Genomic DNA, 26,407 nt, shown 5'->3' with positions numbered 1-26,407 from the left:
TCTCTCTCTCTCTCTCTCTGTCTCTCCCTGTCGGTCTTTTTCAACTCTGTGTTTACATACCTGCAGCTTGAGAGGGTGGAAAACAGTCCGTCCAGGGACTGATACAGAGTTTAATGAAAGAGTGAAAGGACAATAGAAAGAGAGAGAGAAAGAAAGATTGTAAGAAAGAATGAAAGAGAAGGGAGGCATTCTTGCGAAGGGTTAATTCCTTCTGTTGATCCACAGCCAACAGCATCTGAAAGGATTTTAGCTCTCAGGACTCTCTCCCTCTCTCTCTCTCTCTCCCCCCCTTCTCTCTCCTTCTCTCTCCTTCTCTCTCTCTCTCTCTCTCTCTCTCTCTCACACACACTCTTTCTCTCCCTCCCTCCATCTCTGTCGCCCAGACCCCTCACGACAACACATTCCACAGTGTGTTGCAGCAGATTCTACCAATTAGTCCCGGCCAAGGCCATCAGCTCCGGCTCGAGCCCCCCCACATCTGGCCTGAGGTGGACTCACCCGTTCAGCCGGGCTGAACCAACGCGCTCTCATCTCATCTCATCTCAGAGCAACAAGTCATCGCGTGAAAAAAAAAAGCGTTCTTCACTGGCCATTCACACTTCCAACAATGAAAGAAAGAAACACCAGAACTGTAAAAAAGAAATTGAAAAAGAAAGAGAGGCGGCTTCCTGTCCTTTTTTCCATTTATCCCTTCCTCCCCTCCTCTCTCTGTCTCCCCATGTCTCTCTCTCTCTCTGTCTGTCTTTTTTTCTCCTCATGTGTGTCTCTCTCTCTCTCTCTCTGTCTATCTTTTTCTCTCATGTGTCTCTCTCTCTCTCTCTCTCTCTGTCTGTCTTTTTCTCTCCTCATGTGTTCTGCTGAGAAACGCCAGGCCCAGCGATTGCAGGCTGGAGGGTGAGGATTGCATCACTACACGTGTGGGCGCGGTGGTGGCGCTGTGGTGTATCTGCGTGTGTGTGTGTGCGTGCGTGTGAGTGTGTGTGACTGAGTGCGTGTGTGTGTGTTTATGTGTGAGAAGGCGGGGGGAGGGGGGGGGAGAGGGGGGCTTCCGAGGAAAGGAGAAGACGCAAGAGAAGGGGGAAAATAAAGGGAGGAGTGCACACAAACTTTGTGAGGAGTATCTTTCACTGGCAGCCTCTGGCCCACACACTACAGCTGGAGAGAGAGAGGGAGAAAGGGAGAGAAAGAGAGAGAGAGAGAGAGAGAGAGAGACAGAGAGAGAAAGAGCGAGAGAGACAGAGAGAGAGAGAGAAAGAGAGAGAGAGACAGAGAGAGAAAGAGAGAGAGAGAGAAAGAGAGAGAGAGAGAGAGAGAGACAGAGAGAGAAAGAGAGAGAGAGAGAGAGAGAGGGAGACGAAGAGAGAAAGACAGACCGAGGCAAGGGGAAGAAAGAGCGTGTGACAGAGAGCGAGCGAAAGAGAGGTAGACAGAGACACAGACACAGCCAGTGAGGAGATAGGGCTTCGATTCTCAATTTCCCAAAGGGAAACATACTGACCGTGTAAATGTGAAGCTAGGCTGATCTAGGTCTTCTAAGGGAGACTGACTAAATAACATTGTTAAGTCATAGATGGGTTATTTTAACAGAGGAGCCCATTCTCTTCAACACTACTTTTGAAAACTTACAGCCAGATTAACAGAGGGAAATCCACTGCACTACCCCAGTACACAGTTTAATGGAGCGGGTGCAAAACTGTGCGCTCGCCTGGGGCACTCAGTGTGCCAAGACTGCCACTGCCCACAGCAGTGCCCACTGTCTTGTCTTCTCCTCTCTCTCACTCTTTCTTTCTCTCTCTCTCGTGTGGCTCTGTGTAGTGCGGGTCAGGTCAACCCCACACACTGCTCCTCAGGAGCCGGTCTGACAGCTGGGGGTTCTGGGAGTTTGGCGCTGGAGAGTCATGACAGTAAACCCCAGCTGTTCTGTCCCTCCTCCTTATGCAAGTCTGAGGGGCCGTCCACACGACAGTGGTGAAAACTGAGTTTTTGTTTTGTGAAAACTGAAAAAGTTTTCGTGTGTTTTGGCCTTTTAGTACACGCACACACACACACACACACACACACACACACACACACACACAACAACAGCGTTTTTGAAGGCCCGAAAATGTGTCGACACGACCCCAATTTAATCAAGGCATGCTTCGCTCTCTGTGAAGCTTCAGTCTGAGCTCTGCTATCTTAAGCTTTCAACATGTTCTCCGTGGCAATGAGTACAACATCTATCTTTGATGGTGAGACACATCACGGTAATCAACCAATGTGTTCTGTTTATACGAGGAGGACGCAGTCTATCAGTAACATCAGTGATCAAAGCTGTGATTGGGTTAGTGTAATATATAAGTAGCATATGAAATTCTGTTTGCCTAAACCACCTTTTGCTGATGTTGACAACTGTATAGGATTTAGCTTGACTCTCTTAGTGCCATTTCTTTGATAAAAATGAATAACTAATAATCAATCAACTAAGCAACTAATAATCAATAAGCAACTCGCCACATAGGTTACGCAAGGTATGTATCTAGCTGACAACAGCATTTTCACTAGTTTTTGCAAATCTGTGTGAATGCAGATGAGCAATGTTGTTTTCAAAATATTTTGTTTTCGTGTGGATGGTCCCTGAGACTCAAGAAAGACACAAAATCAATACAAGAGATAGAGGGAGAGAGAGATATGGGTAAAGAGAGAGCAAGAGAAGGAGGGTAGATAGATAGATAGAGAGAGAGATAGGAAGAGAGAGCAAGAGAAGGAGGGTAGATAGATAGAGAGAGAGAGAGATAGGAAGAGAGAGCAAGAGAAAGAGGGTAGATAGAGGGAGAGAGAGAGAGATAGGAAGAGATAGGAAGAGAGAGCCAGAGAAGGAGGGGAGATAGAGGGAGAGAGAGAGATAGGAAGAGAGAGCAAGAGAAGGAGGGGAGATAGAGGGGGAGAGATAGAGAGAGAGAGATAGGAAGAGAGAGCAAGAAAAGGAAAGGAGATAGAGGGAGAGAGAGATAGGAAGAGAGAGCAAGAGAAGGAGGGGAGATAGAGGGAGAGAGAGAGAGATAGGAAGAGAGAGCAAGAGAAGGAGGGTAGATAGAGGGAGAGAGAGAGAGATAGGAAGAGATAGGAAGAGAGAGCCAGAGAAGGAGGGGAGAGATATATAGAGAGAGAGATAGGAAGAGAGAGTCAGAGAAGGAGGGGAGATAGAGGGAGAGAGAGAGATAGGAAGAGAGAGCAAGAGAAGGAGGGGAGATAGAGGGGGAGAGATAGAGAGAGAGAGATAGGAAGAGAGAGCAAGAAAAGGAAAGGAGATAGAGGGAGAGAGAGATAGGAAGAGAGAGCAAGAGAAGGAGGGGAGATAGAGGGAGAGAGGAGAGAAAGAGAGAGTTGCGGGTGAAAAGGAGCGGAGGAGGACATTGATTCTGATGTCACAGCTGGTGATAATAGTTAAACACATCTACATTTATGGCTGCGGTGGCCGTACATTCCTTAGAGAGATTAGTCACCCCTGTGCTTCACAAGTATCCACTTATCCTTTTTTTCTGTCACAAATGTTGCCTCGTTATTTTGGCCATTCAACACCAAGTTTAGCTCATCGAGAAAAAGGCACAGGAAATGGACAACTATATTTTGTGTGTGTGTGTGTGTGTGTTGCCCTTGTGTGTTTGTGTGTGTGTGGTGTCCTTGTGTGTTTGTGTGTGGTGCCCTTGTGTGTTTGTGTGTGTGTGTGTGTGTGAGAGAGAGTGTGTGTGTGTGTGTATTTCCTAAATAAGACTACAGTCTGAATGAGTGGGCTTAGTGGTGTATTTTATGCCTTTTCCAATGTGTGAATAGCCAGTGTGTGTGCGTGTGTGTATCTCTTTTAAAGTACAGTGTGGGTCGCTATGGTGACATGAGGCCCGTGTGCGCCCAGATTAAGCCTCCCTAGGGGCATTAATCTGTCAGCAGAAGGCCACGACTTACAGCCACCAGCCGCTTCACTGGCCCACTGCTGTTACTCAGAGCTGCTCACACTACGCACACACGCACACACACACAAACTCACACACACACACACACACTCACACACACACACTCATACACACACACACATACACGCATTCCAACATACAACTCACTGCTATACTTGCTGTTTTGCCCTCTCTCTCTCTTTCTCTCTGTCACACACACACACAAACACACAAACGCACACACACATACTCACGCATAGGCCCACTGTTCACTCTTGTTCTTTCTGTCTTCCGATAACATGCAAAACTTGACTTTGGTTCTGGCTTCACAGCCATGATGTTAAATCTGATAACGCACTCTCTCTCATATTCTATTAGTTATGAATCATTAATTCTCACTTATCAAATCACAGCGAGCACTGCTTACATTTCAAGAATACCAAGTCGGTTTTATAGTGTCACAAAAGTTTTGTGAGAAGTTAAAGGCAAGCAGCATCCCAAATAGCCCTGTGTATAAAAGCCCCTCTTCTGTAGGTGGGGGCCCTCTCTTCTTTCAGTGTGAGGTCTATCAGGAGTATATTTGGGAGGCCATTGTTTCAGAGAGCGCAGGGAGTCCGCTGGCACGTACACGGTTAAAATATCAGAAATCTGTCCAGGGGCCAACCCGCAACTTGGCTTAATTAAACTTTTAAATCGACTCCAGGGCCAAGCGGTAGGAGCCAAGAGCCAGCGCTCCTACGTGATCCTACCTATTTGTGTTGGTAGGGAGCCCGGTGGTCAAGCTCAGCCCCCAGACTGGGGAGCAGGGGAAGGGAACAATGTGCTGTGTGCGGAGAATTACAATAATCTCTGTGAGATGATGGTGATGGTGAAGATGTGGAGGTGTCCGTGCCCTTGTTTTCCCAGCACCGCTCCTTTCGGCTCTCCCGTGCCGTGCGTGTGTGTGTGTGTGTGTGTGTGTGTGCGTGCGTGTGTGCGTGCATGCCTGCATGCGTGTGTGTGTTTGTGTGTGCGGCAGAATGTCTCTCTTGGCTCAGTGTCTGGAGTGAGAGTGAGAGTGTAAGTGGTCTGTGATAAGGTGAGAGTGTGAGTGTAAGGTGTGTGTTTGTGTGTGTGTTTGATAAGGTGAGAGTTAGAGTGAGAGTGTAAGTGGTGTGAGTGGGTGTGTGTGTGAGTGTGTGTGATTAAGTGAGTGTGTGTGTGTGTGTGATTAGGTGAGAGTGAGTGTGTGTGTGTGATAAGGTGAGAGTGAGAGTGAGAGTGTATGTGGTGTGAGTGTGTGTGTGATTAAGTGTGAGTGTGTGTGTGAGAGCGGAGGAGGGCCAGGCAGGCCTACAGCTGTGTGGCCACAGGCAGTGTGTAAAAACTGGAACCCGTAAAAAAAGAGTTTTACACCGGGTGGCTGACAGGTGTCTGCTCGTTTGATTTTTCACCTTCTCACACACACACACACACACACACACACACACACACACACACACACACACACACACACACACACACACACACACAAACACACACACATTCTGTCTGTACATCTCTGTTTCTTGTTCTCTCTTTGTCTGTTGCCTTCTCTGTCTGTCTCTCTTTCTCTCTGTCTGTCTCTCGTCTGTTGCTTCTTCTCTGCTAGTGTTTTTTTTATGGCTGTCTGTTTCTCCCTCTCCCTCTCTCTCTCTCTCTCCTCCCTGTTTCTTCTTCACTCTCTCCATCCTTCCCTCTTGTTCTTTCTGTCTGTCTCACTGTGCTTCTCTTCCACCCCGTCTCCGAGCCACTGAAGCCGTCCGGACTAGTTGCCCAACATACACGAAACACACACACACACACACACAAAACACTCGGCGGTTATATAATGGCCCACGGGAGGCATGTGGCTTCGATGGGAAAGGAAAGTTTGGAAAAATGGAGAGAGAGAGTCAAGAAAAAAGGAAGAACAGAAAAAAGAGCAAGAGAAAGAGCACACAGCGAAAGCCAATGAAGGAGTGAGAGAAACGAATGAGAGCGAGTGAGGTATGGCTGCCTGTGTCCTCAAGCATGGGATCTTAGAGAAGAAAAATAAAAGAGGATAAAAACTCACAGGGAGGGATAGAAAAAAGGGAGTGAGAGGGAGAGTGAGAGACAGAAGGATAGGGGCAGTGGGGGTTGGGGTTGGCTGGAGACAGTAGTGGGTCGGCAAAGGAAAAGACTGGAAAAACAGAGGAGAGAGCGGGAAGGAGAGAGAGAGAAGAGTGTGAGGGAGGAGAGAGAGAGAGAAGAGTGAGGGAGGAGAGGAGAGTAGGTGGAGAAGAGAGGGAAGGAGAGAGAGAAAGAGGCAGGGAAGAAGAAGAGGAGGAGAGAGAGAAGAGTGTGAGGGAGGAGAGGAGGTGGAGGAGAGAGGGAAGGAGAGAGGGAGGCCAGCTCAGGGCGTCGTGGAAACGGAGGTTTCCTGTGTGAGAAGGCGGGCGGGCGGCAGCTGGCTGGGGTGCAGGCAGGGAGGCAGGAAAGAGTCTCTCATCTGAGGGAGTGTGACGCATATGCAGCGTGTGTGTGTGAGACAGAGAGAGAGAGAGAAGGGTGTGAGTAGGGTGTTTGAGTGTGAGAGAGAGTGAGTCGGGTGTGTGAGTATGTGTGCATGAGGGAGAGAGAGAAGAGTGAGAGAGAAGGGTGTGTGTGCTATATGGTAGCTTGGGTGAGGGGCGGTGGAGCCGCAGAGTGTGTGTGTGTGCTGTGTGTGTGGTTTAACTGTGTATGTTTGTGCATCTGTGCATAGATATATCAGTTTTTGTGTGTTTGTGTTGAGGGGGATGTCGAATGAGACTGTGTGTGTGTGTCCGTGTGTGTGTTAGCAGCAGGGTGTCCACAGAGGCTGTGGTTTGGGTACGTGTGTATGTGCGTGTGTGTGTATATGTGTGTGTGTGTGTGTGTGTGTGTGTGTGTGTGTGTGTGTGTGTGTGTGTGTGTGTGTGTGTGTGTGTGTGTGTGTGTGAGAGAGAGAGGGCCAGGGAGGTAGGGATCAGTGCCTGGGCATTCTGCCCAATGGGAGGTCACTGAGGGGAAGAAAGAGGCCCAGGGAGGTGTGTGTGTTTGTGTGAGTGTAAATGTGTGTGTGTGTGTGTCTGCGCATGCATATTTTTGGCTGACTGTGTATGAGAGTATGTTTGTCTTTGTGAGTGTACGTGCATTTGTGTGTATATTTCTCCATGTGTATGTGTGTGTGTGTTTGTAAGTGTGCATGCATATCTCTCCATATATCTGGTTTTGGTATATGTGTGTGTTTCCATAGTTGTGTGTGCCAGCTCTTTTCTTTATATGTGTAGTTCCATGGAGCATGTTTGTGCTGAGGTATGTTTGTGTGTGTGTGTGTGTGTGTGTGTGTGTGTGTGTGTGTGTGTGTGTGTGTGTGTGTTTGTGTGTGTGTGGGCACAGGCCTTTAAAATGATCCAGTGTCCTTTCCGCCTGAACGTTTATATACACACATTAAATGCAGAAATGTAAGTCTGTCTGTGAGTAGTTGTGTTTACATGTGAGTGTGTTTGGCTATATGTGTCTCATTGTGTGTGTGTGTGTGTGTGTGTGTGTGTGCCTGCACTCGTACAGCTTGTATCTATGCATAAAGATGCAATCCACAATTAGTTTTTGCTCAAGGTTGTTAATATTTATGCTCAAAAGCCAATCAAATGACACCCCTCCCCTCCGTGTTTCTAAAGCTGTTCTCCTTGTTTATGGCTCCGTCCGAGCCACTGTGTTTGTTTCCCATTTTCAGAGCCAGGACTGTTTGCGAACACCGGATTATAATTTTTTTTTTTATAGAGCAAATACTGAACGGACAGCTAGAGAACCGAGCAGATTAACTTGCTGAATTCAATAAAAATTCTCTGATATTCCAATCGCAGACTACACCTTGAAGTATGTGCACATTGTGCTCACCCTGTGTGTTTTTGCTCATGTGCATGTGTGTGTGTATGCGAGTGTGTGTGTGAGAGAGCGAGCACCATCTCTCTGCATGGCCAGCATGTGTGAGCGGCTGTGAGCTCACAGTGGAATGCAAAGCCGCACTGGTGGCCTGGCATGCTGTAAGTCTCTCAGCACAGCCTGTACTGTGGCGAAGAGTTGAGCTGCTTCTTCCCTCATATGTTCACAGCCTGAGCAACCAAAAAACCAGAGGGGCTCTTCGCAAAGGAATAAGGAGGGGGAAGAATACAATCCAGAATCTTTAACAGTTTTATCTTGAACTGTCTAGATTGGATGAGAGCCTTATGCAGTGCGTTCTAGACTGTTCTCCTTGCATAGTTCGGAGTGAAGGAAGAAGCTCCCTTTTTCTCCTAATGTTTTTTTTTTTTTTGGGGGGGGAGGGGGGGTTTGGGGAGATAAGATGGAGAAGCTCTTTGCAGGGTTACTGTGGAGATCTGATCTGAGATCTGTGATAAGTCTGTGATAGCTCCTTAGTTCAACATCTCTGTTGGGGATCTGGGGTCGGCATCAACTGTGTTCATCTTAATGATGATTATCTGAAGAGGCCACTTGGGGAAACGTGGCTTGCTGTATGTGTGTGTGTGTTTGTGGGTGTGTCTGACAGACAGAGAGTTAGAAAGAGACAGAGGGAAAGAGCGAGGGAATGAGAGAGAGGAAAAGAGGGAGGGAGAGAGAGATGAAAAACAAATTAAATTGTCTTTTGAGAGGACTCCCACTGAGGCCCTACCACCCTCTTCCTGGCCCCTGGGCAGAATCAGGGCAAGCGCTCGATGACAAATGAAACATCTCAACTATTCTCTCTTTCTCTTTCTCTCTCGCTTTCCCACTATCTCTCTCTATCTCCCACCGCCATCATCCTCCAATGTGCTTTGAACTCTGGAATGGAGAATGTGTGTGAGTACATGGGTGGGGGGGGGGGGCTGTGTGTACGTGTATGTGTGTATATATATGTCTGTGTTGGGGGGGTAGTGGTGTTGAGGGTGGGGGGTGTTTGTAGGGATACAAACGTCTCATTCAGACCCCCTGGCACCCTCCACATTTGCCCCCCCACCCACCCTCTCCTGCCCCTCCACTTCCAAGCACACACCAAACTGTTCCAGGCTGTGTTTGCCCCGCGGGGGGACAAAGATTCCTTTCAAAGCGGCAAGCTGTCGGCACAAAGACAACCTGACCCCACGCCTGGGTGCGGAAGTCCCTGTGAGGTCAACTCCACCGACCCCCCCCCCCCCCCCCTCCCCCCCCCCCTCCTCTATGCCCCACCACCCCCCACCCCAACCAGCTCACAACCATCACCACTCCACCAGCCTGACCCTGCCCTCCTAACCCCCCGCCTCAAACGTAACACACAGAAATACACACAGATACATGCATACAGTATACATATAGATATATTATGCACAAATTCACGCACAAAAAGACAATGCACACACAAATACATGCTATTAGCACTCTGTAGCCCTATTAGCCTAAAGTAAAAACACTGCCGCTAGCTAGCTAAATCACAAACAGACCAGTGCGAAAAGGGTCCAAAACTCTAGGCTAGGTTATGTGGAAATAGAGAGAGAGACAGAAAGAAAGAGAGAGAGAGAATGAAAATAAAAAGAGAAGGGGAGAATTGACTGAGGGAGAGAATCCATCAGAGGGAGGAGAAGAAGAGAGACAGGCCGGGAAAAGGAGGGTGGGGAAAGAGAGAGAGAGAGAGAAGAGAGAGAGAGGAGGCGGAGGAGGGGGAGCCCTTGCCAGGGAGTGGCTGCCAGGACGGGGGCCACAGGGCTGAGTGGGGGCGCCGTCTGCGTTCCTGCACTGAGGGGAGTTTCCGCTGGAAAGAGAGAGAGAGAGAGGGAGAGGGAAAGAAAAGAGAAAGGAGAGAAAAAGAGTAAGGGGAAAGGATGGAGGGAAAAAGACAGAAGGATGAGAAGAGAAAGAGACTGAATGATGGAAAGAAACAGAGAAAAAGGGAGAGAGCAAGGGAATTAAAATAAGACAGACAGAAGGATAGAGGGAGGGAGTGGAAGAGTATAAAAGAGAGAAAGGCTGAGGGGTTGAAAGAGAAAGGAGGAAAGAAAGGCTAGATGGGACAAACAAGGCAGACTTTTCAGGAGCCAGGGTGTAACTCTGACTGAGTGCGGAGGCGTCTCTGAGCGAGAGCCTGTTTGCGTCGAGCACTTCTGCTATGTCCGCCATCCTTCATGGGCGTAGCACCTTTAGCCACTCAGCTACATTAACATTTTTTCTGGAAAAAAAAGACCATGAAATATAATTGTTTACATTTAGTTTTTGAAAAAAACAAAACACGAGTAGACCCAAGTTTCTGCAAACTGAGAGTGTATTTTATGTCTGAATGTGTCCGCAGCAGTCCCTAGTTGACAGTCCAGAGGAATGTGTAGCTCAGAGAAATATGCTTTTTGCGGTGGGCTGTTTGTACAACTCCATCGTGACTCACAGGCATTTGTGGTTTACGGTCCAGAATGGCTTCTTCAGTGTAAACATCTCGGCTCCGCAGGGCCCCTATAGCAGGAACTTTCTGGAAGACTCGGGGTCCGCGTGAGTGAATCTTATTCGTTCCTCCTCCTCCTGTTATCTCTCCTCTCCTCACCTCTCCTCCCGTCTCTTGTTGTGGGCCTGCAGGTCTTTGTTTGCGGTAATGGGTTAATGAACTTTGTGACCTGGAGTTCCACCCATGGCTCGCAGACACAGACACTGGGGCTGCATGTAGATACAGGCCAGATTCCCCAACCACCGCTCTTCATTAGGACTGAGTGTGTGTATATGTGTTCATGTGTGTGACAGAGAGTTTGCGAGTGAGTGTGTGTGTGTGTGGGAGTGTGTGTGTGGGAGTGTGTGTGTGTGTGTTTGTGTGTGTGTGTGTGTATATTAGAGAGAGAGAGAAATGGAGTTTGTGAGTGTGTGAGAGAGCGAGAGAGAGAGAGAGTTTGTGAGTGTGTGTGAGAGGAGAGCGTTTGGATGTGATTGTGTATGTGTGTCACAGACAGGGAGAGGGAAGGAGGCGGGCAGGCAGAGAGGCCTTTACACAGCAAGGCAGTGGTTTAAGTCTTGCATGTCTGGCATGCTGCATGTGCTGTGGTGGTACTGATGCTATGCGTTTGTCAGTGTTGCATTATGTGTAATGGCATACATAATAGAAATCTGAATCTGTGTCAAACTGTGGGTGTGTGTGTGTGTGTGTGTGTGTGTGTGTGTGTGTGTGTGAATTTCATGACATCTAGGATGAGAAGTTACTAGGGCCGAGGGGGGCACAGAAAGCAGGCCATCTGGTCTGATATGGCTCACATTCCTGTGTGTGTGTGTGTGTGTGTGTGTGTGTGTGTGTGTGTGTGTGTGTGTGTGTGTGTGTGTGTGTGTGTGTGTGTGCACATGTGTGTATGCACAAAGGTCACAGGAGACAGAGAGAGAGGGAAAAAGAGAAAGAGGGGAGCTAACCACCCTGCGCAGCATCCCACAGAAAGTTAGCGTGAGAGTATGCGAGCGTGTGTGTGTGCGAGCGTGACTAGCAGAAAGACATGTAAATGAGTAACAGTTGCTGGACATATATTTAGCAATTTTTTCCATCAGCCCCTTACGTGTGTATGGGAGGGACAGAAAGAGACATGGCTCACCCTGGGCTTGGGTGGTGATGTTAGCGTTTGACAGGGTTCTTTTGTGTCAGAGATGGATTTATTATTGTAAACAAAGTGTGACCATATATTCTTGGCTATAAATAATATGGAAGGGATGAATGTTTTCAGTCCAAATAGGAAATTTGTTTTTGGACAGTCACAGGGTTTGATGTTTGCTAGTATAAATATATAAGAGGGACTTACAGTCTGACCTGAATTTAATGGCTGCATCAAGGCTAACCTGACTGACTGTCATGAAGTGGCACGGCAGTAACAGTCTTTCTCATTGGTTCTCTGACCACAGGTGTGCGGAGCACGTGCCACTGCCATGCTGTCATTGGATGAACCGCTGGACCTGAAGCTGCCATCGGGCCGAGACCGGGCACCGCAGAGGATGTCCATCTGCGCCCCCCTCCATGCCACCCGTGCCCGCCAGGTCCGCACGGCTAACGACAAGAGCGTCATCACGCCCATGCCCTCCTCCTCACCGCCCACAGGTCAGCTGGGAGCACCAGCACATGTGTGATCACATGACATGTTCACAACAACACGTGGGTGCGCTAAAAAAAACCTTCTTGGTAGAAGGTTCTCATTTCTGAAGTATCACTCTGAAGATGAACCAGTGGACCTTCATCCCAATACAACACCTTCAACCTTTAACGGCTATTCATTAGGGACTCCATCATTTAAAAAATCCATCTTTTTATCATTTAGAAATTCTGTTTGTTTGTAAAAACACATCCACGCTTTTAGGTGACCATATATATACCGCATATGCACATTCCCCAGAGGCCCTATGTTCCATAGGTAGCACATTACCCTAAGCCGGTCCTAAGGTAATGCACATGACTTACCTAGGGAACACAGACAGACTTTGCACAGTGCAATGGAATTCTTAATTGTAGGGTTCCCTCATCATGACGTCTGTAAATAACAGACGTGGCATAAAACAGGCTATTGTTTCGGGTGACCGTGTGAGCGCACCTAACCACTATGGTCGCCAGTATGATTTAATTACCTACTCTCTTTGTCTTTCTCTCTCTCTCTCTCTCTCTCTCTCTCTCTCTCTCTCTCTCTCTCTCTCTCTCTCTCTCTGCGGCCCAGCGCTGACCTCTACCTGATCGGGCCAGTGATAGTCTCACTTAGACGTGACGTCACAAAATCATAAGCAACATTTTAAACTTAAAGGACATCGGTTTAGTTTCCACAGAGCAGAAAGAGAGGAGTTACGGACATATGTGCACATGACAGGGAAAATGGGTGAAATCAGCCGCTATGTGGGTATAAATGTTAAAGAGCAGTCAAGCAGCCAGAGATAGCAATGGAGATAGTGGGTTAAGAACTCCAGCACAGGGGGAGTTGAGTTGGAACACATTTGGCCGAAACATTCTGTGTGTGTGTGTGTGTGTGTCCACCTGGGAGATAGGAATTCCTACTTGGGCATTCTTTACCTTCAAAACCCCTTTAATCCCCCTTTCTTTCTCCTGCCCCTCCTCCTATCTGTGTTCCAGGTGTGCCTGTGTCACCCCAGGCTAAACAGGAGCCCCAGACCCCCCCTGCCATGGACCTGACCTCCCGACACAGCTCAGCGCCTCCCTCCCCCATCGACACCCACTCCAATGGGGCAGCGATGCACTCCTACCTTCCCAGGGTATGGACAGCAGATATAGTCTCTATGGTGAATATACCCAGGGTGTAGACAGCACATACAGTACGTATAATCTGTATCGTGCACTCTCCTACTACAGGGCTGTTGCAGCCATCACAGATATTCACATAGTATTTGTTTCAATTCACCTTCCCCTCAGAAGGCATGCTTGAGCCATTCAGTAGACAGATGTGGTGTGTGTTTTTCAAAGGGTTCATTCCAAATCCAATGATTTAAAAGCCTATCTGAAAATAGCATGGATAGCATAAAAAAAGTATTGAATTACATATGCAAGCTTTTGACGTGCATATTCAGGGACATGTGTCTTCATAATCACACACTCCAGGGGTGTTTGAGGGGTCGTGACCCTAGTTGAAGGATGACGTGAGCCAATGACTGGATGTTATCACCTGCATTTTAAAATCTACATAGCTTGTCCTTATTTGGACTAACAGAAAAAAAAGGTCTCTCAAAAAATGAACTTGAGAACCTAAACATGGCAACTAAAATAGAGTTGGAAAGCAATATTTTTTTGAAATGTTTCCCTCCATGTTCCTTCCTGAAACTATTGGCTCTGGCATTTAAATTTAATTATTATACGGCTCTTCAGAAACAAAAAGCCCCGTTGATTTGAATGGGCCATCCCCAACGTTCGCAGGTACTTATTTTCATATAATGACCTGCATATAATGACCGCTGTGCCTTTTTGCCTCTGATTCACGTCTTTCGTAGCACTCCTCAAGTATTCCGGTGACTTATCAATGGAGTTTCAGCGGACGGTTGAGCAGCTGTGTTCTAAAGAATGTTCAACGTCTTTGAAGTTCAACGTCTTCGGCGAACTATTTCTCTGCTTTTTAACACTACGTATAGTAACAAATACATTGTAAAAAGACACACTGTGTTAAGTTATATATTTTTTTTTGCAAGTACCCGTATAATAAGCGGGATAATGTATAGAACACGGGTCCTTATCGGAAAATAAGTCCCTTCAGGGCGAAGCAAGACACCTCCGCTTCGCATCGGTGTCAGGTTCACCCTGTCGGGACTTATTTTCCGATAAGGACCTGCGTTCTATACATTATCCCTTACATAGTTCACATATATTCTGCATTAAATATTGAAGCCGAATCAAGTGTATATTTTTCTTGAAGACACACTTTCTGTAAAAGATTCTATGCAGTTTTTAGGTTTTGAGAACCTTTAGTTTTCTTTTGAAAAACTGTGGAACTGAAGGGGTGTCCTTTTATTCTGTCAAATTGATTCGTAATACGCTCAACTCTGTAACCTGCAGTTGCGCCAACTTAGGCCCGAGCACCTAAATTCGTGGAGAGTTAAAGGAGACAGAATGAATTACGGCCTTAATTCCCCGCGACTTGAGACCCGAGGGTGTGTTAGAAAGAAGCTGTGTGTGTCTCCTCGAGCTGTCAGCGTCTCGTGCCTGACCAGAGCATGGGGTGGAGGGGTTGGAAAATCAAATCATCGTCGGAGGGCCTTAGTGTCCCTATAAGAACTCGTTAGCTATCACATGCGCTCCTGCGGGCCGCACGCCCTGCACTGACGCCCATTCACCCCCACTCCGCTGGCCCGCTCATTTAGAACACCAAATCGAATCTCGCCGGGCGCATTCTCCGCGACATGCTGTTTGCCACTTTTGTCCGCAAAGAAACTGGAACATGCGACGGACAAGACACACAAACTCACGTGCACATTGGTTGCCAGTGAGGCCCGGCACTGTGTTCTTCTAATGATCCACGTTAAAGCTGAAGTATCTCATATCGTTTTACATTTTTGAAGCCAGCTAAAATAGAGAACCCTTAGAACATCATTCATCCATGGAAAACAAGTAAGAAACTTTCAAAGAGACACTGGTCCCTGCCTGCCACTTATTTTGTGTGGGTTCAGTTCAGTTATCTAAAGGCAAGATGTGGCCTCCTATGGTGGTCAAGTTAGGAAGAACTGTCAACATTGAAGGAGTAGTTGGAACAGGAGATTTGTCATCTTATAGGAATTTTCTGCTACATTAACATTGCTGCCTGCCACTTATTTTGTGTGGGTTCAGTTCAGTTATCTAAAGGCAAGATGTGGCTTCAAGTTTAAGAGAAATAGTAAAAAAGCAAAGAAGAAGAAGAATCAAATTGCATAAAATACACATGAATACCAAGGTTGAGAGTGTTTTTTCCCCTGGACATAAACAGCAAACTACACCTATAACACAGAAAGTTTCTTCAAGTGTTTGTTGAAAAACAGTTCAAGTTTAGGACCAGCTGAGGCATCAGAAACAGCTGGAGCTGTTGTGTGTGTGTGTGTGGTTGGTGGTGGGGGGTGTTACAGGCTAGGCGTGTGCAGACCTCACGCCCAGTAACTCAATTCAGCCCATCTGTAATTCAATTCACCATCTATCTGTGGTGTGTAGCTCATTTAGTGACACCGCCAACCCCCATATCTGCACACACAGACTATACACTGATAAAGATGCTCCTATTTGAACCTTCACTATGAACAAGAGAGAGAGAGAAAGGGAGGGAGAGAAAGAAAGAGAGAGGGAGAGAGAGAGGGTGAGTGAGGGACCTCCAGGCCTAAGGTTCACTACATTACTTTTCAACCCCTACATTCAATTCCATTCTACAAATCCAAATGACTCTTCCACAGAGGTCACTCACAGTTCATTTCCATCTAAAACCGAGTTCACCCCAATCAGCTCTCCATAGAGCAAAGCCCTGACCCTTGGCCTGCTTAGCTTAGGGGCAAAAGCTGCCATCCACGGGTGACGTTTGTGTTGAAATGCTCTCTGTTCTTTTTTCCCCCCTCTGCACACTCTAAACACTGACTATATGGGGGAAAGCTATGTCCACCACCCCCCCCCCCCCATCCTCTCTTCCCCTGCTTCCCTCCATTTATGAGCCCTGTCCTCCATCACTCCCACTCTCTCCTCTCTGCGGATCATGATCTGGCCATAAGTGCCGTGTGGCTGAAGCCAGGACGGTCGGTCTGTGCCGGCTCCTCCCTGCAACCTCCGTTGGTGAAGCCCGTCGCTATTTGTCATCCCTGTCTCTCTCACTCTCTCTATGGGTCACGACCCTGTTGTTATTTCTTTCTCCCCCTTTCTTTCATTGTTTCTGTCATTCTCCTCGTGTCATTTGGTGTGTCTGCTGCTGACATGCGAGTCATTCTCATTAGCACAAACACAGACAGCTCTTCTTGCCTGCTTTCTCAGCTGCTTCAGGAGATACCCCAAGTAGACTACACTCTGTGTGTGTGTGTGCGTGTACGTACTTAAGGGAATATGTCTAGGCTTGTTCTCTCTGCAGAGTTAGGCAAGGCATTTTGATTTAATTTGCCAACAGTGCATCATCTCTCTCTCTCTCTCCCCCTCTTTCTCTCCCTCTCTCTCTCTCTCTCCCTCTCTCTCTCTTCTCCATACCTCACAGGAGTCTGCAAACGCACACTACCTGGAGGGCGGAGCCTCAGCGCAGGGCTTCCAGTTCTTCCTGCCGATTGGAGCAGGGGGCGGCTTTCAGCTCCCCTCCTCCCTGTTCATTGGCCGGAACGGGGAAAAGCGCACGTCGCCCGAGCCCTCATCAGACGAGCAGCTGGGCTGCCGCTGGAGAAAGGTGAGGGGGGACAGGGGTAACAGGGCTATCGGGGTATTAGAGGAGGGCATGGTGAGGGTCTGAGAAAGCCGTTAGTCAAACAGGCAGAAAGTGTGGTGCAACTATAAGTGTGTGGTTCTAACAAGCTCAGAGACCGGCAGCTAACTTTATTTGTATGTACTTGTATCTAAACTGTGTACTCAGTGTACTATACTATGTACAATGGGCTGGGAGTCAGTCTGTGTTATTTGGGATGTGATTATCATGACTTGTTGCCCCTGATATCAATATCTCTACCTTTTTCTGTGATATGCGTTTGTGAAAAACACTGGTCACCTACTTAACCTGTATAAAAATACAGAAACCAGAGCACTCACTAAATAGTCGTGGTATGTAAGTAAGACCTTGTTAAAAAAAACTGCTACCTCCCTAGAAGTATCTTGCAATCTTTATTTTCTCCGCTGAAACCACGGGGTCAAGTGAGGTCCTGGCGAGGGCACCATTGCACAATCTCAAGGGTGACACAAGGCGTCTGGTCTGGCCCAGTTTATGGAAAGATTTGAAATCATATGCAGAAAAAAAAAAACATGTTCAGAAGTAAATATCAAAAAAGCAAGAAAGCAACACATTTACCACCTCAAATAGTGAATGTTTCCTCTGTCATACTTACATTTTTTGCCTTCTGATCAGTAAAATAAATACAAAACAAGCAACTGGGCCTATTTTTTATTTTTTTTATTTTACATTAGTCGAACTAGTCCAACAATTCTAACAAGGCCTCCAACCTTCACACTCCAGGTCGCAAACCTCTGGTTACTAGGAACACCCAGACGCCCTCTTGTGGTTAAAGCAGCACAAAACACCAACACTAACTGTTAACAGCTTTAACTTTGGGAGTGCCTCTATGCATGTTAAATAAAAATACTTGACTTCAGTGTTTCAATGACTTCAGTGTTTTAATTCGGCAGTGGATAAAACACAGTATATTTCCACATCTCTTTGCTGATCCTCTGGGGGTACCTCTACTTATTACGTTAATAATTACAAGCAACCCATTCCTTACCAATTAGACTAAGTAGATCTCATATGCATCAGAGATACAAATATTTACTTATTACTTCATTGGTTCTTGGTAGTCATGCAGGGATATGATCATAAATAAGATTTCCAAAAGTACATTTCCAAATCGCCGTACTATACCAAAATGTGGAAACCTACCTAAATTGTTCATAATTTTCTTCTCTGCCCCTCCTTCTCGCGCCCTCCTCTCCTCTCCTCCTGTTGTTCTCTCCGTCTCTCGCCCGACTCTATAGTGCCGCCTGCTGTTCGACTCGCTGCAGGACTTGGTGGATCACGTTAATGACTTTCATGTGAAGCCTGAGAAGGATTCTGGGTACTGTTGCCACTGGGAGGGGTGTGCACGCAGGGGGCGTGGCTTTAATGCCAGGTGAGGTTTTAGTCGTAATGTTAATATATCATATTTGACTATTAATGACACAAGACAGAGGTCAGAGTCAAATTCAGTATTGAAAAGTATGTTTTTGTACTTGTTTGGGTCATTAGCCCTACCTCTAAGAGAAACTGGTAGCAGAAAACATAGGAACTTTATTTATTTTGACTTTGATGTTTGGTAAATCTAAGTTCATATTCTTAATAGACCCTTTGTATCCAAAGCAACATTCATAATTATAATAATAATAACAATAATATAATAATAATAATTGTAATAATAATAATAATAATAATGATAATACATCCTTTTTTTATGTTATGCAATTCTGGTTTATCTTTTGTATCTGGTTGAGTCCAACAACAACAACAGTGTCTGAACTGATCCGGGGTGTTGTGTTGTCACTCAGGTATAAAATGCTGATCCATGTTCGCACCCACACCAACGAGAAGCCTCACCACTGCCCCACCTGCAACAAGAGCTTCTCACGCCTGGAGAACCTGAAAATACACAACCGCTCACACACAGGTAGGAAAACCATACACACACACACATACACATACACACACACACACACACACACACACACACACACACAAACGCACACACACACACACACACACACACACACACACACACACACACACACACACACACACACACACACACACACACACACACACACACAGCCGCTCACAGAGGTAGGATAGCCCTACTTACCATCACACACACACACACTTATCCAACCATACACTAATGGGGACATACAACAACATACATACACCCATACACTTATGGGCCAGTGTATACACACACACACACATATGTGAGTATGGATGAACTCACAACTACACACACATAGCTGTACACTGTTGAGTGCATTCAAACACACATACACATCCAGTCACATACTTTCACACACCACTCTCTCTGTCTGTCCTCCAGGCGAGAAGCCCTACATCTGCCCCTACGAGGGCTGCAACAAGCGCTACTCCAACTCCAGCGACCGCTTCAAGCACACGCGCACGCACTACGTGGACAAGCCCTACTTCTGCAAGATGGTGGGCTGCCTGAAGCGCTACACCGACCCCAGCTCCCTGCGCAAGCACATCAAGGCCCACGGCCACTTTGTGGCCCAGGAGCAGAGCCCCTCGCCCGGGATGGAGGCCCTCCTCAAGGCCGGCCGCCTGGTGGCCTCCTCAGGGTGCATCAGGTCCAAGGGGGACTCCTCCCCTCCACCCGAGCTGCCCTACGTTGCCGGGGCCCACATCGTCCTTCCGGGTTCTGCTGCGGCCACCGCGGCGGCCCTGCTTGGTCACGGCCTGCACAGCCTAGGGGGGGCCTCTCTGCCCCTGTCCAGCATGGGCCCTCTAGATCTGAGCGCGCTGGGGAGCCGGATGACCTCTCACCCTGGCCTGTCCCACGGTGGGCACCTGCTCTCCCCTCTGTTCCCGGGGGCGTCTCTGGGGCTGGGGCCCCTCCTGGCCCGAGGAGCCAGGGGCCGGAAGAGAGCCAGGGAGGAGGAAGATGACGAGGAAGAGAGGATGGATGAAGAGGACGGGGAAGAGGAAGAGGGAGGCTTTGGACGCGACCCCATGTCCTGGGTCGTCATTCCACCCGGGATGGTGGTGCTGAGGCCTGCGGTTGTCAGCTAAGCAGTGGGGCCCTTCGGGAAAGGGTACTGTGTGTGAGTGAGTGAGTGCGCGCGTGTCTGTGTGTGGTTGTATGTGAGCGAGAAGGAGAGAAACAAAACGTGCTTGAGTGTGTTGAGAAATTTTCGGGAGGGGACGAATTCTCCGCTATTCCTACGACGGTTCATAGATATAATTCTTCTTTTTTTTTTTTTTTTTTTTTTTTTACTTCTCAATGAAAGCTATAACAAAATAACCCTATTCATTCCCTACAGTTTGAAATGAGATTTGGAAGCTATGGGACAGTTTACTTGAACATTCCTACCTGAGGCCTATGTAATAAGCATGTCTTGACCAACGACACGTTGCTTCCTCTGGCGTCAACTTGCCAGGGACAAGCATCTGAAAACTACAGAGAAAGCTCATGTGGGCAATAAGCCAGTTCCAGAGGGGTGACTGGAAGTGTGATTCACTGTAAGCCATCTGTCATGAGGCTTACACTGTCATGCAGGTTGACGACAGTGATGCCAATCATTATATGCTCTGTCTAACTTGTGTTCTGAGAGAGGGCTACAACACGTCAGACTGTTCGAAAGGCAGATGCCTTGTTTGTCTACAATGGAACTTCGACAGAAACCCTGATAGGCCATCATGGGACAAAGGTTTTTTTTTCTTCATATCACTCTGACACACCTTCGCCCTTCCTTGCAACGAATTTTGCTTTTCCCTCCCAATACTTCTCCATTTGGTGGCAATACCATTGTTCTTGCAGTCCTCACAGTGAGGGGATGCAACAATAACACAAGGGAACGCAAAAAAAAAGCATTGTAAGGGACTGCAAGGTTATTAATAAACTAGCGACAGAATACAGACGTATTTCCAAATAACCAGAACTCTAACTGTGGCTTCTGAGGGTCCGTAAATTTCAGTGTGCTTCTGTGAGGCAATCAACCTGACAGTCCAGCAACTCCACAGCCCCCTTAGGCTGTCTGTCGATGCATTCTTTTGCACTTTATGCCGTTCAGAAACCGTTTTTTTTTCTTCAGTTTTACAGGATCTCAACGTCTTGACATAGCAAACAACAAAGATACGTTTTTTTTTGTTTGTTTTAAAAGGTTTTTTTTCTGACGAAAGGCAACTCCTCAACGTCTCATATCTCAAATGTTCTTTTATATGAATTACATTGTTGGGGCTTCTGAGTCTTTATATGAAAATGATATTTGTATGTGATTTCTAAGAAGACAAACCCCATGCAATAGTGTGGTGCAACCGATACACTTCTGACAGGCTGCGCAGACAGCAGCAACGGACCATGAGCTTTAAGTTTTGAAGCCGAGTTAAATGCTTTGCTTTTTCGTCTGTGACAATAACTTAACCTACCGCTTCAGTTGCCCTCTTCGCAAGAGGTAGAAGTCGACCTGACCGCAGAGCAATTTCTCTCTTGCACTCAGACAAGCCTCAAAAAGAAGCTCTTGGTGGACAATCATCGCATTGCTGCTTATTGCACATACTTAACAAACGTTAGCTTAGCATGATACATCTGTGAAATAAAAGTGAAATGTAAACTGAGAGGATAAATACTATTCATATTACTAGCAGTGTAACAAAGGGGACCATAGGCCTATCTACAGCTGCAGGACTTGGGCCATGTTACTTCTCCTACACAAATGTGAGTGAAGGAACATGGCTTCCATGAAAGATGCTAGATCTACTAAAGTTATTTCTAGGTAACACGTACTGACAGATAATAATTAAAGAGAAGGTAAGGTTAAGTGGTGACAATACCAGTCCAGCTCATCTCTAGATTTGCCCGTGATGGTCCGTTTTCCCTCATCGGCTACGTCCAGAGATCTAGGTGGATACGGCCCACGGGCTTCGGAACTGATAGACTATTGTTGGACGTGAGCCATGTTTAACAGGTGGTTTACGTCAGTGGTCCGTTTCGGGGCCCTCCCTTTCAAATCTCCTCAAGCGGGGTGGAGTCTGTCACCTACCTATTCCGGTATTTTGCGTGTTCATCTCAAACTCTGTACACAGACACCTTTGTTTACCTATCATTAGGCTTTCAGGGTGCGGTTTCCCCCCGGATTGTACAGCAAACAAATGATTCCCATCCATGTTGAGCGTCATTGATTATGCAGTATTTGACTTAATGCAGTATGCAGGCTATGCTAGCTGTCAAGATAAGGACTCCCAAGTCCACACCTCTCTTTTTGCACCATTGTGGCTGTTCAGTTGTTTCATTAGAATAGAGTCTGTCAGCCAATCAACTGACAGAGTTCATTCTATTATATTTCTGTGATGACGAAACATTTTTTAATGTTGATTGTATTTACTTTTGTATTTGTCTTGCTGCTCTGTGCTTCCATTGACACGGGCCTGGTGACGGTCCACTCCCTGACACATGTAAACATTAACAGATAAGCATTCACTTACGGTAATAATAGATTTCTCCTATTTGAAATCAGCAGCTGTGCATTTCGTGTGTGTGTGTATGTGTGTGTGTTTTTTTAAACCATTTAGCTGTTGTGTTTTTTTTTTTTATTTGCACATAAAGATATTTAAGTATCAGTATTTTAATGGTCCGAAGTGCCTTCTATTTAGGTGAAAGTAGACAGCATACAGTGTATGAGATAAGCATTTATGTAGAGTGATCTGTATAAATGTATATTTTCCCCAAGTCTTTGTTTTACGGACAAGAGTGAGGGATCCATGAAAGTTAAAATGTGTGCAATTAATCCCTCGTGAGAGGACTCTCCTGTTGTAAAGGATGTATTTTGTAACCCTTAAAAGAGAAGTGATGTCTTCTTCCTCTGTCAAACACCTGGATCTAATGATTTTATTTTGCACCTGAATCAGACTGGAGGGTCTATAGAAAAGGCACTAAGAAATAGGAGTGCAGTTCAATCCACAGTGTTCCACAATTGATCCCACACCACAGAGTGTTAAAAAAAAAAAAAAAAAAAATACGTGTCTCATCTGAAGCTGAGGCAGTTGAGTTTTACAGAACAGACAATCAATGGAATGCACATCTGTGAAAGCAAAAGATCGGGAGTTGTTCTGTCTCAGCTGTGATTGAGATGCTTTGGTTGGTTAAAACAAGAAAAAGTATTCCACTCTAACATAGACCAGTGATTCCAGTTGCCATACAAAAAGATACATGTAATTCTAGACACAGTATGAGTAGAAAGACCAGGAACTCTTTTTCATTTGTCTAGAGCAAGATCTAGAGCAAGACAGCATTAACAAATGGCACATTTTGGAATAAAAACATCCTTGAGATTTTCCTGTCCGAAGGGTTGGATGTGTAGATTTGTTTGTACACTATCATTACCATCTCCATGTTAAGACCTGCTTGAAGAAAAATCTGCCATTTTGACATTTCTGAAAGAAAATTAATACTTTTCAATCCAATTTTCACCACTGAGGGGAGCTATAAATAGAGGAAAAACTGTACAATCACATGAATGAATACGTTTTTATTTCTTAAGACGGTCAAATTTTGGCAACGAGTCCAAAACAAAGTTTGCCAAGAGCCAGTCAAAATGTAGCTCTAGTAATTATCAAGGTGAACTATTCAAAGAATGCTGATCTATTTTGACTTGAGATTGTTTAATATTCTGATTATGGCTAAGATTAATGCTGATGGTTTACTGACCTATGTTTGTGGCTCTGATCACCTGTCGATCTTACAGTGTTGTGCACCATCTTAAAAATGTATTTGACATACTCCTCTTCATACAGAGAAAGTGAGAGAGTGCAAAAGAGAGATTTTTTTTTTTACACTTTGTGAGATGGGACCAAGGGTGAAAGGTAGCACTTAGTGTAATAACTTAGGTAAATACCATTTTGTCTCTATAAAACTGCCCTTGAACAATCAGGCTCATGGTAGATGCCCTTAAATACCCCTCTCAATGAAGGTGGCAAGTATAAAAGCCCATACAAATACAACCCTTCCTGTTCCTTTTGAAGCCATCTGTGAGTCAGCTTTGTTATCAATGGTTACGACAATGGCATTGATGTCAGAATAAAAAGAATGACACTGATGGTGTTAATAAAACAACATTTGACAAACACTACAGTTGTTGGGTGTGTGCTTTGGTTTGGTTTCACAAATTCTTTCACATTCTTTTATAATCTATTCCATATCCTGTACAAATCGCCTGACCAAACACACCCTTACACCCACCCCCCCACCCCACCCCCTCTTGAGCAGCTTTCTTAATATGATATTTCTGTTGAGCACGATATTGGGCACATGGCTTTTCTTTGTTTCTGCGTGTGTTTAGCTTAGATTATTAGGTGCCATATAGTCTGCATATCTACAAAAGCTTGTTTAGACCAGAGGTGATAAGCTTCTTCTGACCTTGTGCAAAATTGCCATCCTTGCAAAATAGGGAGTCTCGGACGTCAGAGATCCACCACGTGGTTATCCCTGCGGAACGCTAAACTTCTGTCTATGCTTGCACTGCCGTCTCACAGCAAGAAGGTCCTGGGTTTGATTCCCCGCATGGGGCGCTGTTGGTCCTGGGGGGTAGTTTCTCATGTGGGCTAGCTCCCGGGCCTTTCTGTATGGAGTTTGCATGTTCTCCCCGTGTTCACTAGGGGTTTCCTCCAGTAAGAAACCCCAACAGAAAAACATGCCCCTGGGCACTTAAAGGCTGCCCACTGCTCCTGAGGGTCCTGGAGGAAGGGCAGTCCTGGATGGGAGAATACAGAGATTAAATTCCCTGCGACCTCAGGCCTGCGTGTGCGTGAGTATGTGTGTCCTGTGTCGCCACTATATATACACGTGTGTTGCTGTGTGTCGTTTGTGTGAATAAAAACTGAGAGAAGTCAGCCTGGTTTGTTTGTTGTTTGTTGTATGGGCCATTCTACCGAATTGGTGCAAAGTGCGGTTCCTCAACAATAAAAACTATTTACAAGACAATTAAGTATTTAGCCATAGATATTTACTAAGAATAGGTTATGGTCATTTTAAACCCAAGGCATTAAATGAGATAGTGATAAGCTCAATATATACAAAATCATCATTTATAGGGCACTTTCTTTTGGGAAGTAGCTGTCCCCCACCCTGACATCTAAATTTCAATTTCTGTAAAGATCTTTATGATTTAGTTTAATCAGAAGTTGTAAGATTTAGATTTATTGTGGGTTTAATTTTTAAATAAATAAACTATACTCAAAAAATCAGGTCCCCAGTTTTCGTGTTTTAGCCACGACCCTACATTTTTGACCAGGCAATCAGTACGTTTACATGATGGCATTAATCCGAGTGTGGCTTTAGTCGGAGTATGCTATCCATGGGGGGCAACCGCTATTATCTCAAAGTACATGGCAGTGAATAATTTGAATAATTGGCCGCGTCTGTTGAAACAGGGGCGCCTGCAGAAAAAAATTGTGAGGTACGCACAGACCCACCAACGCCCCCCCCCCCCCCCCCCCCCCCCCCAAAAAAAATGCACATTAACACTTGCGCGCAGATAATGGGTTACAGCCAAAACGCATTGCTCCTCTAATTTAAGTTAATTCTCCTTCTGCATATTGTTTTTGTAGTTTTTCAGTGTCGAGTTCCAAATCTGTGTGAATATTCATGAGAGCAAGTCCGGTCAGTCTTTTGTCAGTCATCGTACTTTGTAGATAGGCTATGTCTTAAGATTGTACTGAATTACCGCTCAGCAGACGTTGTGGAAACAGGCATTGTCAACCAGACGCAATAAATGTTTGGGTAGAAATTTGCAGAACTTTCCAGGGCTTAACAAAGCTCACTGCGATTTGGCTGTAACTCATTTAGCTGTTTCCACAGCTCCAGCTCTGCATCCTCATCGGACATTAGTTGTCCGTACTCCGATTTTATTTCCTGCCATACATTGTTGGAAATGGACGAGGGGCGTAAGATACTGAAGCAAACCCTGCATATCAGTGATGCTGATCATAAGTCACATGACTCCATTCATTTGGACAGGGAGTTCGTAGTACCGCAATTTTTTGCCCGCCCCTCTGTCTGCAGTTTCCCTATTGTAATATGCGTTCATAATATTTGATTACAATGGCAATGCATGGGTCGGGCAGGGACCAGCGTTTGTCAGATAACTTTTCTAAGCGTTTGTTTGTGCTTTAATCACTATTCGTTTGTTTGTGCCTTGTGCACAATGGCCAGGCTCAGCGCATGATTTCAGACTCTCTCTCTTTTTTTTTTCTCGCGTAGCAGAAGGTACGCACAGTGCGTACAGCCGTACGGCTGCAGGCGCCACTGTGTTGAAATCAAATGTGGAATGTTTACAAGCGGGAACCTCCTACCGTTGATTATACAGTAAATAAGTTGTGAAATGAAACAAAAACACATCACAGTTAAAGTTGTATTAATATTGATTGATTCACATCGATATGAATGGATGACATGACTAACAAGTGGTGGAAAAGTAATATGAAAACGTTTTTCTAATGTCAACACATTGGTATACCACATAACTATCATCTGAAATATCACGGTATGTCGAAACAAACCTTTGATCTAAACAGAATATTCAGTATGGAATAAGAATAGATCAGAGCAGTATCTTTTATCGCGTTTGACACATATGCCCTGATTGC

At 46.0% G+C, this 26,407-nt stretch overlaps 1 protein-coding gene across 1 annotated transcript in view; it reads left to right on the top strand.

Annotated features, from left to right (window-relative positions):
- glis2a (GLIS family zinc finger 2a) overlaps positions 1–20,859 on the top strand; it is a 27,422-nt gene extending 6,563 nt beyond the window's left edge. Inside the window, exons 2-7 of the mRNA XM_080852096.1 lie at positions 11,799–11,991; positions 13,006–13,145; positions 16,571–16,753; positions 18,046–18,179; positions 18,592–18,710; positions 19,128–20,859. Coding sequence (XP_080708222.1) covers positions 11,823–11,991; positions 13,006–13,145; positions 16,571–16,753; positions 18,046–18,179; positions 18,592–18,710; positions 19,128–19,837 — 1,455 coding nt within the window. The 5' untranslated portion in view covers positions 11,799–11,822 and the 3' untranslated portion in view covers positions 19,838–20,859. The remainder of the gene's footprint in view (positions 1–11,798; positions 11,992–13,005; positions 13,146–16,570; positions 16,754–18,045; positions 18,180–18,591; positions 18,711–19,127) is intronic.
- Positions 20,860–26,407: the final 5,548 nt, after the last annotated feature.

The sequence above is a fragment of the Sprattus sprattus genome, assembly GCF_963457725.1.
Source record: "Sprattus sprattus genome assembly, chromosome: 1".
Classification (NCBI taxonomy): Eukaryota; Metazoa; Chordata; class Actinopteri; order Clupeiformes; family Clupeidae; genus Sprattus; species Sprattus sprattus.
The sequence above is the reverse complement of the archived record's forward strand: the minus strand, read 5'-3'. Positions and strand labels throughout refer to the sequence as shown.